This window comes from Gigantopelta aegis, chromosome 6 (assembly GCF_016097555.1).
Source record: "Gigantopelta aegis isolate Gae_Host chromosome 6, Gae_host_genome, whole genome shotgun sequence".
Taxonomy (NCBI): Eukaryota; Metazoa; Mollusca; class Gastropoda; order Neomphalida; family Peltospiridae; genus Gigantopelta; species Gigantopelta aegis.
The window spans coordinates 3,674,305-3,688,545 of record NC_054704.1 but is presented as its reverse complement, the minus strand read 5'-3'; the positions used below and the strand labels follow the sequence as shown (position 1 = coordinate 3,688,545).

The window sequence follows — 14,241 nt, the reverse complement described above, 5'->3', positions numbered from 1 at the left end:
GATAGGATAGCACACACCACGCTCTTTGATACACCAGTCATGGTGCACTGGCTGGAATGATAAATAGCCCAATGGGCCCACCGATGGGGATCAAACCAAAACTGACCACACATGACCACTTAGCCACAGGCTGCCCCCTAAATTTGAATCTTGTACGGAAAATACATTAATATTATTTAAATCATTTTAATTTATATGTTGTTGTTATTACTATTATTACTATTACTATTACTATTAGTATGTAATAAATAGTAAAGTGTTTATTTCATGGGATACTAATTGTTATTATTAACTTGTGTTAGCTGGTAACTAACAACTGGTAGTACATGTATAATTTGTAACTAGTAGATTTTATTAATATTTACTGTAACATGTAATCATTGACTGCATGGATACTAACACCTGTATACTCTACAGAGGGAACTGCTTGGTAGTAGTCATACTGCATGTCTACTGTGTATTGTGTTATAAATGGTTTGCCACATGTTCAAAAATAGAAACACAGTGTATTGCCAGATATACTTGTCAGCTCTGTAATTCAAATTAAAACATTTGCATTTAGTGGCAAGTTGAGCCGAAAGCTCAGATGATATAATTCAATATAAACAAGACTGACATGTGATCTGTTCACCGAATTGGAAATACAGTGGTGATAGTGTTACATTACGTTGACAAAAGTGCTTGTTTCGTGCACAAAGGAAATGACGACTTTTACTAGCCTACTGGTACCTAGCAATATATCACATGTTTACTGTCAGTAACATTCATGTAAATTATATTTAAATGTGCGAAATTGGCTTTAAGTCACTGACTGTTTGATATAATGAAATAAAACAAGTTGTTATATACATAGCAGTGAAATATATAGATCTACAGCAACCATTACAGTGATATTTGGTGAAAAGTCGTATTTTCACTGCATTTTATTTGAAAATGTAGAAATAATTTTTATATTTTTGTGAACAAGGTCATGATTCAATTATCTCCCTTGTAACTTATTACGATCTGATTATTTAGGTCAGTGTCGTTTCATCATTTATTACTTTCATGATCGTATTTGAAAAATAAAAAAAGTAATTTAACCAACAGTACCTATAGAAAAGTTGAAATTTGTAGTTTTTTTAACAATCACTCTATCAGATATGTTTTTACAGCAGTATTATTAAATAATTATTAATTTAATAATTAAGTAATGGTAATTTTTATTCATTTTTTTTTTTTAAAGTCCATGGTCAAGTATGTTTTTAGAAATATTTCCACTGCAACAAATGTATCTATATTATGAAGTTACATGTTTTCGATAGCAGAAGCAAAAGTGTTAAAACTGTCAGCACTTTCTTACAAGATGTGGTGTCTTGTGGACATGTTTTTAGAACTGTGTCTTTGTCTAACAGTATCTGTGTCGATTATTACATTTACTAGTTGGAGTAGGTTATTTTAATGAACGTTTTGTGTTGTATGACATACTGAGGCTTTCTGCCAGAAGATAATTTGAGGGTATGTAATAAAAACAAAACAGATGATAGGTGACCCTACTAGATGGTTATGGGTTTGAAATCTTTTCAAATTGGACCTGCATTTTACATACTTCGACTAATTTTAAACAGCAGTTCTCTTACTATAATATTTCTTTAAAAAAAAAAAATTATCCATTAATTTCCAAGATTTTAGGGTATGTAATTTTACCTTTCATACCCTCTGGCAGAAACCCTCGTACTGAATGAGGATTCAGAGATGAAATTTGAGATCTTAAAGCAGTTCCATGTACCGGTAATTGTTCCTCCAATATGTTTTTATTTATTAATGTTCTATATTGGGTAAATCTTGTGATTGTTAGAACTGTTATATACGATGTAGCACACACCCTGGAGTGTTGAATAAAACAGGTGTTAACACTGAGTTCCCTGAAAGCAGTACAGTGTTGGCTCTTGTTTGAAGGATTAACATGCATGGTTTGTAAACTTAACTTGTATCTTACAGTTTAGCACCGACCCTCACAATGCAGAGATGCAGTCATCTTGAACTGGACTTTGTTATGATTTGAGTTAATAAAAGTTTGATATTAGTAAGTAAAACGTCTCCGTGTGTTTCAGGCCAGCCTTCATTCCGAAATACAACATAAATGGGATTCTTGACAGTGACAGTGTTCCTGCCATAAAGCTCTATCAAGTTTCACACATTGAACTTTCCGCAGAAATCTCTTGGTGAGTCTAGTTTCAGTTATTTCAGTTTGCAGTCAACAGCTGTTCTGTGTCTCCCATCTGTGTGTGTGTGTGGGGGGGGGGGGTGCAGTCTGAAGGAGTCAGTGTCACAATAAATGACACATAAAGTATGTGAAATTATATTTAGGGAGAAAGTTTCCTTAAAAACACACACAGAATAAACCAACAAACATCTACTATTCCCTTTGTTTAACACCCAATAGCCATGGGTATTGTGTTTCCCAGGGATCCGTTAAACACTAATTCGTTCGTTCGTTCTTTCGTTCATTCATTCAATCATTCAGCCATCCGTTCAGTCAGTCAGTAATTTTTTTTCATTCAATCAATTGTTTCTTTCATTCAATCATTCATTCATTCATTCATTCTATAATTAATTCATTCATATATTCTTAAGAAAAGAATCAGACATAATATTTCCAACCATAATTTGTATTAATTTGTTTCAAGTTATATTCAGATGGCTGTATTGCCCACAGATGGGTCCTATTACAACAAAGAAACATTTTTAAATTTGACCTCAGGTTTAAATGAGGTATACTCTATACCTGACTCAGTAACTGTCAAAGCCTAGATCAGATAAAACTCTATATAACACTGTCCTCGTGTCTGATTTTCTCCTCAGTTTGGCAACTTGTCATGACAAACCCAGTGAAGCATGTTATTGTCTTCGTTGTTTTATGCAGGTTACCCACTGGCAGTTGTATTTATGGCTTTATGGGAATTACCGCAGACAGTAAAATACATTCATGCACAACTGGAAGGTTTTAACATTTCATCTGTTGAGAACATTTAAAATAGAAATCTAAGTACATATGTAGCGATGTTGAAATATATCACTTTTATGATGTTCTTATTTAGTAATATAATGTCTTAACTCGGATGTTAATATTCAGTATAGTTTATATTTCTATTATATTTAGGGTGTTTCCTCCAAGAATGTATTCATTTAACTCTCTGTTATTTCAAGATACTGATAGAAGGCATACAGTGTTACATATAGGGATGTTAATACAATATAGACAAATATAACACATTTTTACTACTTGGGTGCTTTTATTATTATAATATTCCTTTAATATTTAAAAATTTCACATTCAAATAATTTTTGTTTAAGCTTTAAGAATATAAATTTTAGTTTTTGAATTATTCAGAACATATAATGTAAACACCTTCAGCCAAAGGATTTAAAATTTCATGGGGAAACACTTTTTCAATTCTGTGCCTTGTGGTCATGGAAACTGTTTTAATTTTTTTATTATATATATATATATATATATAATTTTTGTTGAATAGTCGCACTAGATATAATAATAATGGAAAACAAAATTGTGGTTCTGTGATTTTAGTGAAATGCTGCCATCACGGTACCAGAAAAGATCGGTTCCGTAGATGGTTTCGGTGAACTTGCACCTGTTTGAGCAATTTGTTTGATTACACCTGTTGCTGCGATCTGTATATTGTATGTCCCTATTGATTGTAATTAACCCAGATGTAGTGATTTCTTTGTTATGTTCATGTTCATATTTATACAGTTTGTGTAGGTGCTTTTCATTCCACAATAAAATTATGAGTATGTGTGCAAGCTGTTGGTATTTTAGTATTGTTACTAAGGCTGTTGAAATTGTCAGGGTTGTGATCAACATTATCTATATTAATTTATGATACTTGTATAAAACTACTGGCAGATTTGTTTTGTACTCTAGGATACAACAGTAATGTACAATGTAAAGAAGTGGTGTGTAACAGTCTCAGTTTGAGACATGAAAAACAATTGTTTGTATATACGGATCTCTGCATAACATCTAGAAATATGCCATATTGTTTTAGTGTAAAATGTACTAATGAGCAATCATCTTTTGTTTTTCAATTTTACAAAATGGTTATGCAAATCAAAATAGGTTATGCATTTTTGGGATTTTTTTTATTGATTTTGTTTTAAACAATATTTATTCATTAGAAATAAATGAAATGGATCGGTAAACAAGCTGTAGGCCTATGTAAATGCCTCTCCACATTTTGGGGGATGGGGGACATTGTTAGATGTTGCCAAGTAACAGAAATATGTTTTAATGATTAAAAATGCATATTAAATACTGGTAGGGCTTCCACGACTCAGGTACTCAAGGGTCAAATTAAACCCATACCCAATACTGATAATGAGACTAAGGAATAAAGTAAAGTAACGCTGAACATGGATGCTAAATCATGCCATATGACTGCATTCAGAAACGTTCAGTCTTGTGACTGCCAGCCGTTCACATTAAAAAGAGAAACTAGTGTATGATCATATCATTAACTTATATCGTTGATTAGTTACTGCTGAAATTAATTACCTACATTGTTCAGTGTATTATCGTCAATCTAGGGTGCTTTTAAAATCTGGTGTTTTCACATTGTACTTGTGGTGGCCATCGGTCTACAGGCTGGTAGGTAGTGGGTTCGGATCCCAGTCGAGGCATGGGATTTTTAATCCAGATACAGACTCCAAACCCTGAGTGAGTGCTCCGCAAGGCTCAATGGGTAGGTGTAAACCACTTGCACTGACCAGTGATCCTTAACTGGTTCAACAAAGGCCATGGTTTGTGCTATCCTGCCTGTGGGAAGCACAAATAAAAGATCCCTTGCTGCCTGTCATAAAAGAGTAGCCTATGTGGTGACAGCGGGTTTCCTCTAAAAAAAACAGTGTCAGAATGACCATATGTTTGTCGTCCAATAGCCGATGATAAGATAAAAAAATCAATGTGCTCTAGTGGCGTCATTAAATAAAACAAACTTTTGTACTTGTAGTAGTGTCGGTATAACTAAGTAAGACGAATACTGTACAGATGACATTTAGTTTATTCTTTTTAGATCTAAATAAAAATGATTCCACACATTAAAGTTTTTTTTTCCCAGTAACGTAACCGGTGGCAAACATATGGCAAAGTGATGTAGAAATATAATGAAATGAGAGTGCTTTCCCTTGTACAGATACTCGAGTCCTGTGAATGGACTTGAGTCTTGCAAGACTCGACCAATGCCTGAGTACTCAAGTACTCGTGGAGACACTAAATACCGGTACATTATATATATTAAATGTCCTAGGTCAAACCTCGTTTTATTCCCTAATAAAACAATGTTTTTCATTCATATAAAATTATTTGGAGACCAAATCCAGTTTGGACTGCTTGCCAACATTAGGTCTACACATTTAATATACAATTCGACTGTAAATTTAGTGGAAAACATATTACAATGGTAGCAAACTGAGGTGTCTCTTTAAAGGAAAATTTTGTGTTTAGCTCCATTTTTCACGAACTAGATCAATGAAACTTGGTTTATAGTTGAACCTATGGATGGTCATCACAATGTCTGTAGAAAAATAAAAATAAAATTGTAATTAGGTAGATTATTTTAATTTTTATGTTTATTATTTAAACATGTATTAAGATGAAATGTGGATGCAACTGTCAGTGACATCAGATAAGTTTATGGTAGATGAGACATTTAATTACATAGAGTTCTTGTGTTACCACTACTAATAAATAATCTTCAACATTATAAAAAGGTCATAATATTACTTAGTGTGCTTGTTCTAGCCAGTGCACCATGACTGGTATATCAAAGGCGGTGGTATGTACTTTCCTGTCTGTGGGATTGTGCATATAGAGAGAATAATACATTTGTGTCCGTTAGATACCATTTATCTCATAACGAGTTGTTTTAAAATGTATCTAATGAGCGAAAGCGAGTTTGATACATTTTTAAACAACAAGTTGTGAGATAAATGGTATCTAACGGACACAAATATATTATTCTCTTTCTGACATATCCTCAAAAACCAGTTTTTAAGCAAATTTTAAAACCTTTTTCAACTAAAAGTTATTTACAGCAGTTGCACTTGTAGGTGACTTACGTGTCACAGACACATGAATGTCAGGTTGACTATAGGTCACAGTCAAATTGATTTCCATCGTGTAGTTTTTTATTGGTTGTATGGCATTGGTGACCTGGTCATCACCTAGGAGCAGCCAGTCATATGTCGTGAAATTGTTAACACACGTACATGTGTTAACAACCATGTGTAACCAAAAATAACGCATGTTGTTCTCACCAACGGGTATACGTAAGAAAAAAGATTCTTTGCAACTAATGGAAAAATATAGTATTAAAAATGCCAAGTATATTTTCATGCAGTGATTCTCTTTCTGCTTCAACTTTGTTCAGCTTGTTTACTTTCCCTTCTTTAGCAATTCTTTTTTGTTCAACTTTGAAGGACACTATTTAAAAATCATAGGTAACCAAAAGTTGTTTCATGTTATTTTTTATCAAGGTAACAGATTGGCAGCTCGCATGAATGTAAAGTTGTCTAACTGACACACAAACAAAGGGCCAAAATTATGAAGCCTGTTTTTGTTAAATGTCAGTGTTTAAGCATTGTAATTGTATGTAGTTACATGCGTGTAACACATATGTAAATTCAGCCATAGTGTTTTCCCTAAACATTTGTCAAGGTATGGTAGACTAAACACTTTCGGGTCATTTTCACCATTCTTTTTTTTATTAAGACAAATTAATTGAAATAAAAATTAATGTAATAAATGTGCTTATAATTAATATGTAAAGGGGATATTTTATTAATTAATAATATATTTTTTTATTGTAAATACCAATATGTGCACACACTAACATGATTTCACTACATCAGTATTTTTACAATTAAATTGTTTGTTCTCAAAGTAGCAGTAATTGATTTCTTTTGCTTTGCACCAGCCTCGGTGGTGTCGTGGTTAGGCCATCGGTCTACAGGCTGGTAGGTACTGGGTTCTGATCGAGGCATGGGATTTTTAATCCAGATACCGACTCTAAACCCTGAGTGAGTGCTCCGCACGGCTCAATGGGTAGGTGTAAATCACTTGCACTGACCAGTGGTCCATAACTGGTTCAACAAAGGCCATGGTTTGTGCTATCCTGCCTGTGGGAAGCACAAATAAAAGATCCCTTGCTGCTAATCGGAAAGAGTAGCCCATGTAGTGGCAACAGTGGGTTTCCTCTCAAAATCTGTGTGGTGCTTAACCATATGTCTGACGCCATATAACCGTAAATAAAATGTGTTGAGTGCGTCGTTAAATAAAACGTTTCTTTCTTTCACTGTTTTATGCATACACATTCAAAACACTACGTTTATCCAGAACAAAAGAAACAAAGATGGTGGTCATTTAGCCACAAATTATTCAGGAAACCCTCTTGTCATCCAGTACAAGACGTTAAAAACATTATTCTAGAGTTAATTATGAAAATATTATGCATGAGATCAATTAATTTGTAGTTATTTATTACAAATAAATGTAAAAATAGCAAAATATTGTAGTTTCAATTTTGACATAGGACATTTAAAGTACATGTGTGTTGAATTTTGACTGTTTTGTTTCAGCTGCCTGAGTGTGCGTGATGAGTTGGTGGTGAGCACGACGGACGGCTACTTGAACCGGGTTCGCTGGAGTGGAAACAAGAATGACAAGGCCACGCTCCATCTCGGGGACATTCCTGTCTCCACCGACCTGCAGCAGTTCCGAGGTGAATACCGTTACCGTGGTGATGGTGCTGACATTCCACAAACTGATAGATACATACCGTATACGCAAATATTTTCGCGGCTAAAATAATTCACGATCAGACTTTTATTTTACATTTTCGCGACTGTGTCCCCCGATAATAAAATCAAAATTACCCATATTTCATTTGCCAAACTCTTTTCAATGACGATTTCACACACACACTTGGACATGTTCACCATGCTGTCAGCAAAACGTCAATGTTGTATGTATGTCTGATAAGACTATTGTCATGTTATTGATGGAACACGCACATGCGATACAGAAAATTGAAAAACGCAAATATCATAAGAAATAACTTATAATTATTGGTGGTACCCACAAACTTCCATTCAAAGTTACAAACAAAACAAACAAAACTGAGATTACGTAACAGACTTACACCCAACGGTGTGTCACTTCGATCAAATCCACGTGACCATGCAGGTTTACAGAATCACGTGACAGTACAGACCTTTGCTTGATTCTGATATGGGTTGGGCATGTAGAGATAAGACTATATATTATAAGGGAAATAATATTTTACCAAATCGGAAATACGTTTGCGCATATTTAAATTTGCGGTGCTATCAGTGTGTTGGCGATTTTCGTGGTATATTTTATTCGCGAACATATTTGCGTATACAGTAGGTGTATTTAGTTAATAAAACAAAAAAAGTACCTATATATCTTTAAAAATAACATAACTTAAAAATAACGGGTTAAAAAATAGTGTCACTTAAAATTATGGTGGCTGGATGGACCAGTTAAAAAAGTTTTTGTTAACTAGCCCTGAAATTATTACATGGAAAGGAGGAAAGAAACACAATGGTATTATCGTTTTGTCTCACCGTCATGAAATCAACATGCGAGAGATGTTTCAGTTTACCAACAGTAACAGCATCAGCTTTTACTTTTAGCTCCAAAATGTAGTTTTCGCATTTACAACCATTTGCATCAAACTATAAATATTCAACCAATGAAATTTGGTTTATGGTTGCATCTATAAGTATATGTAAAAAAATAAAATGTATTAATTTTTCTTTTTAATCTTAAATTATGTTTTGTTGTTACTAGACAAGTTATTTCTTTATTTACTGAATCGGAGTGTTGTAGATGAGACATTTAATTCCACAGATTTCTGGTTTAGTTTGAATATTTAGAAAATTGACGGTAACTTGATGCACTTTGGAAAAGTAGAAATCTTCAAGCCTATTCATGTTAATAGTCATGCTTTCTGTCAGTGTCTAATTTTTCATTTGTCTGTAGACATGTATTACCTATGAGGTCCACGATTCAAACTTGTGTCATTTCACTTAATTTATTGACAGATTATTACACTTACATAGTTAAAACAAGAATTAAACTTAATCTATGTGATGCAGTGTGGCATTACTTTGGGATCCTAATCTGTGTTTTTTTGTGGATGTCTGGTAGTGTTAAAGTTTAAAAAGTGTCTCTTTTAAATACCCGGTAATTAGTATTGCTTTCATCAAGACTTACAAAATAATATGTTAAATGGACACTAATTGCTTTCACCTGTCCTGTTACATGGTCGTATATGGCAGCCATATCAAAAACATTTTTAAACATCAGAAGTGAATTCATATCTCACATTATTTAAGATAGTTTTAATGCTGTATACATTGGTCTATATATATTGGACAAGTGCTCGAATGTATATTAAACTTATGTTTGTTTTTTGTGTCTGTAATAATGTCGGTTTCATATACTTTCCATGGAGCTTGCGAAATGCGGACGTTGCCAAATGGAATTACGGGTAACTGATTTTGTTACATATAACCGTATACCGTATCTGCCGTCCTGGTTGTTGGCCTGTTCCAGCTGTTTGTTTATCTAACTGTGCCGTGGTCATACACACCACTTCACTTAGTGGAGTGGTCGTACACACCACTTTGTTTAGTGGAGTGGCCTGTTACCGCTATATAAGACTTGCATGTCATTAATTCTTCACTTAACTGTCTAATTAATTCAGCATCGTATACTACAGGACATATACATCTATATCATCCAGTAAAAACTCAGTGCATCGATTTGAATTGCATGATTTTATATAATGAAAATCTTTATGATTAAAAAAATACACTTACTTGTGTTAGTACCCGTAGTTGCTTGAAAATCAGAGAATATTCCAGTTTCGCATATGTTTATATATTAATGTAAAGGGGTCTCATTCATGTTCTGTGTAGAAAGTCAAATATTCTGTGTTGAAAGTAAATTAATCTGTGTTGAAAGTCAATTATTCTGTGTTGAAAGTAAATTATTCTGTGTAGAAAGTCAATTTTTCTGTGTTGAAAGTCAAATATTTTGTGTAGAAAGTCAATTATTCTGTGTAGAAAGTCAAATATTCTGTGTAGAAAGTCAATTATTCTGTGTAGAAAGTAAATTATAATTATTCTGTGTAGAAAGTAAATTATTCTGTGTTGAAAGTCAATTATTTTGTGTAGAAAGTCAATTATTCTGTGTTGAAAGTCAAATATTTTGTATAGAAAGTCAAATATATATTAAAGGTCAACGCTATTGCAAAATATTAATGTTTACAATTTGGAATGTGTTGCTTCTATTTGATATGCTGGTTGTAAACTTGTACATATCGTGAATGAAACTTGTAGTAGTCGCTGTTATAAGAGACTGGACATACGTAGTTCCATTATCTGTGTGATCTGTACAGTGATTACGTGCAATCTTCTACAACTGTCGAGAACTAGGTCTCTTCTGTTTCTTCTCTTGGGTGATGTCAATTCCCTGCATGGTTAATGGAATCGTTTGTAGCTTTTCTCTTCTTCTTTTTTGTGTGATAGGATTCCGTGAATCTCGTTTTCTTTAATGGTGAAAGAGATGGGTAAAGGATCTTTATTGTTCATTTATTTCTATGGGTTTTTTGTTTTTATTTCTGTTTTGTTCTTTTTTATATTTGTTAACACTTGGATACTTTAAATACAGTATATTGTGCATTTAATAGAGTTGAGCATTTAGAAATCTTTTATTAGAATTACATGTAGGTATAAAAAATAAATAATATTTTGTGCATATCATGAAATAACAAAGTCTGTATACGTGAGTAAGATTCGAGCTCTCATACTTGGGAACAAGTATCAGTTTTTATGATCTATCATCCATTACTGTTTGTTTTAATGACAAGCTAATTACAAGAGTTCTAGGTCGGAAGCAAAGTGTTGTTTAGGATTAAACATTGATATACGTTCGTAAAAATGTATGTAATTCATATGGTCAGACATATGTAAAGTTTAGTAGCTGGTGAAATGGTGAAAGTCATTTGTGTTAAAAGTTTTGCTGTATTCAATACTCACTCTGGATCAAAACTAGCTCTTGGATTTTTATTAGTTATGATGTAACTTTAATTTGATCTTTAATGTATTAATTAAAATATAGATATAATACAACCTTTTCATTTATTTAGCCTCAAATTCAATACATTTCTAGATGTTGTTAATTATAATTATGGTATAAAGTTAACAGTTTAAATTTATAAATGAGTAGATAAGTTTTATTTTATGACCATTGTTTAATGATTTTGTGTCTGTGTATATGTTATTTGCAATTAGATGTGTGTCATGAGTATTTACAAGCATATTTTCTAGAAAAGAATGTACACGGTATATAACAGATCAACTTTAGGCGTAGTAAAAAAAATTGTTTGGTTCCGGTTACCCGACCGTCCCTAAATTTTTGGTGCCGACCCTAAACTTTTTTTAACCTTTTCCCCACCCTTTTTTTTCCCACCTGTTTTATTTAATAATCCATTAATATCAATCCTAATTTTCGTCGACTCTAAAAACAACAACTGCAGAGAGATGCCACGAGATCTGTCAGTCCAAGATCTCGTTACCAGAAGACCCAGAACACTTCGCGCAATTTTACTTCCGAAGAGTTCCAAATGAAAAGCTTCCGAGAGCCATTCGGAACTCCTCGTACATTTCCACGAAATATAAGCATAGCGGAATGTGACGAGGTGTTCCGATTCCTTGAATGTCGTTTCATTTGAAATTGATTTACCGTATATCTTCGCCTGTAAGTCGATCTCGGCTATAAGTCGAGTCCCTAATTTCAAGCCCTGAAAACATATTTTTTTATTGACCCGTTTATAAGTCGACCCATGAAAAACTACTTATAAATATTGAAATATTTCTTATTTTCAGCACATGAGAACAATAATATTTGAACAAAAGAAAATTATTTTACAAACTTCGGTTTTCACGTTTTGTACATCGCAATATGATCAGACTATTCCAATCAAACTATCATTATTACATAGCATCAAAACGAAATATTCCCTTAGTAGAGAGTGAAAGCTGTTTGACTGTTACTGTATAGTACTGTACAGATGGTTTTGTGCACAGACAACAACTTTATTTATAAACACTGACAACAGATCACTACGATAAAACTGAAAGTATCACGTTTTGCCGCCATATTAATACATGTAAGGAGGATAACTCTGGAAAGTACACTGGTTTTTGTACCAAATGATGTGTGTCCCTATTGCTCTAGATAGTGAACTGCAGAGATCAGTCTATTTTAAGGGAAAGCTCAGTAATATTCATGAAGTTAATCACCGCCAAAACATTGTTTGAACAACCATTAATGCCAGTGACCAGATTTCAAAATAAACTCAGGCAACAGGTAGTTAGTATTGTTTACATTTTTACTATTAGTGATGACTGTTAATTTAACTAAGTGGACTGTTGTCTTGGCATGTGAGTGAGATCGTACGCCTTTTCGAATAACCAAAACCGTTCTAATGCCAAAAAAAATAGGTTATAAAAAATAAATGTGTCAAATTAACATATTTGAGTATAAATACATGGCATACTTCAACAATAAAACTTGTAAAATAAAAAAAAAATTCGACTTATAGGCGAAGATATACGGTAAATACATGTGTAATATTATTTGATTTGGATGAGCACATTTTTGACATTCTACTCTGTAAATGGAAGACACCATTGACACCACATGCTCTCGGACGTGTTCTCGTACTCATTCGGAACTACTCGGAACTTGTGAATCCAATCTTCAAAATGTTACGCTAGTTTACTGTTAAAAAGCAGAATGATACAAATTTCCAGTCTATTTTGGTAGGGGAATTCTCTAAAACGTAATCGAACTTCTAGAAATACCGAGTTACGATTCAATGTTAAACATAAAGAGTAAACATGAAAATACCCGATTATGCTGAAAAGATTACTTAAATTAAATATTTAGACATCAACTCTATCAATATTTTGCATTTTTTGACAAATAACCCTTGTATTTATTATTAAATATGATGATATCCATGGCATAAGAAACAGGAGAGTTTCAATACGAAATGGCAAGCATATCTGTCATGTCATTGAATGTTGCTTGTATTTTAAAGTGAAATCAGACAGTGGATTTATTTTATCATTTGTATCATTTGTCAGTGTAAGTAAGAAACAGGAGACTTTCAATACGAAATGGCAAGCATATCTGTCATGTCATTGAATGTTGCTTGTATTTTAAAGTGAAATCAGACAGTGGATTTATTTGATTTACTGTATCATTTGTCAGTGTAAGTAAGAAACAGGAGACTTTCAATACGAAATGGCAAGCATATCTGTCATGTCATTGAATGTTGCTTGTATTTCAAAGTGAAATCAGACAGTGGATTTATTTGATTTACTGTATCATTTGTCAGTGTAAGTACCGGGTAAGAAACAGGAGAGTTTCAATACGAAATGGCAAGCATATATGTCATTGAATGTTGCTTGTATTTCAAAGTGAAATCAGACAGTGGATTTATTTGATTTACTGTATCATTTGTCAGTGTAAGTAAGAAACAGGAGAGTTTCAATACGAAATGGCAAGCATATCTGTCATGTCATTGAATTTTGCTTGTATTTTAAAGTGAAATCAGACAGTGGATTTATTTGATTTACTGTATCATTTGTCAGTGTAAGTAAGAAACAGGAGACTTTCAATACGAAATGGCAAGCATATCTGTCATGTCAATGAATGTTGCTTGTATTTTAAAGTGAAATCAGACAGTGGATTTATTTGATCATTTGTATCATTTGTTAGTGTAAGTAAGAAACAGGAGACTTTCAATACGAAATGGCAAGCATATCTGTCATGTCATTGAATGTTGCTTGTATTTTAAAGTGAAATCAGACAGTGGATTTATTTGATTTACTGTATCATTTGTCAGTGTAAGTAAGAAACAGGAGAGTTTCAATATGAAATGGCAAGCATATCTGTCATGTCATTGAATGTTGCTTGTATTTTAAAGTGAAATCAGACAGTGGATTTATTTGATTTACTGTATCATTTGTCAGTGTAAGTAAGAAACAGGAGACTTTCAATACGAAATGGCAAGCATATCTGTCATGTCATTGAATGTTGCTTGTATTTTAAAGTGAAATCAGACAGTGGATTTATTTGAT

General features: G+C 33.1%; 1 protein-coding gene across 2 annotated transcripts in view; it reads left to right on the top strand.

Annotated features, from left to right (window-relative positions):
• The window catches only part of LOC121373882 (guanine nucleotide exchange factor subunit RIC1-like), a 68,938-nt gene that overhangs the window by 8,051 nt on the left and 46,646 nt on the right, over positions 1-14,241 (top strand). The window contains exons 4-6 of one of the 2 annotated variants that reach the window (XM_041500676.1): positions 2,094-2,204; positions 7,636-7,778; positions 9,540-9,575. In XM_041500676.1, the coding sequence (XP_041356610.1) occupies positions 2,094-2,204; positions 7,636-7,778; positions 9,540-9,575 (290 nt within the window). The remainder of the gene's footprint in view (positions 1-2,093; positions 2,205-7,635; positions 7,779-9,539; positions 9,576-14,241) is intronic. The other variant, XM_041500678.1, reaches the window with a different exon arrangement.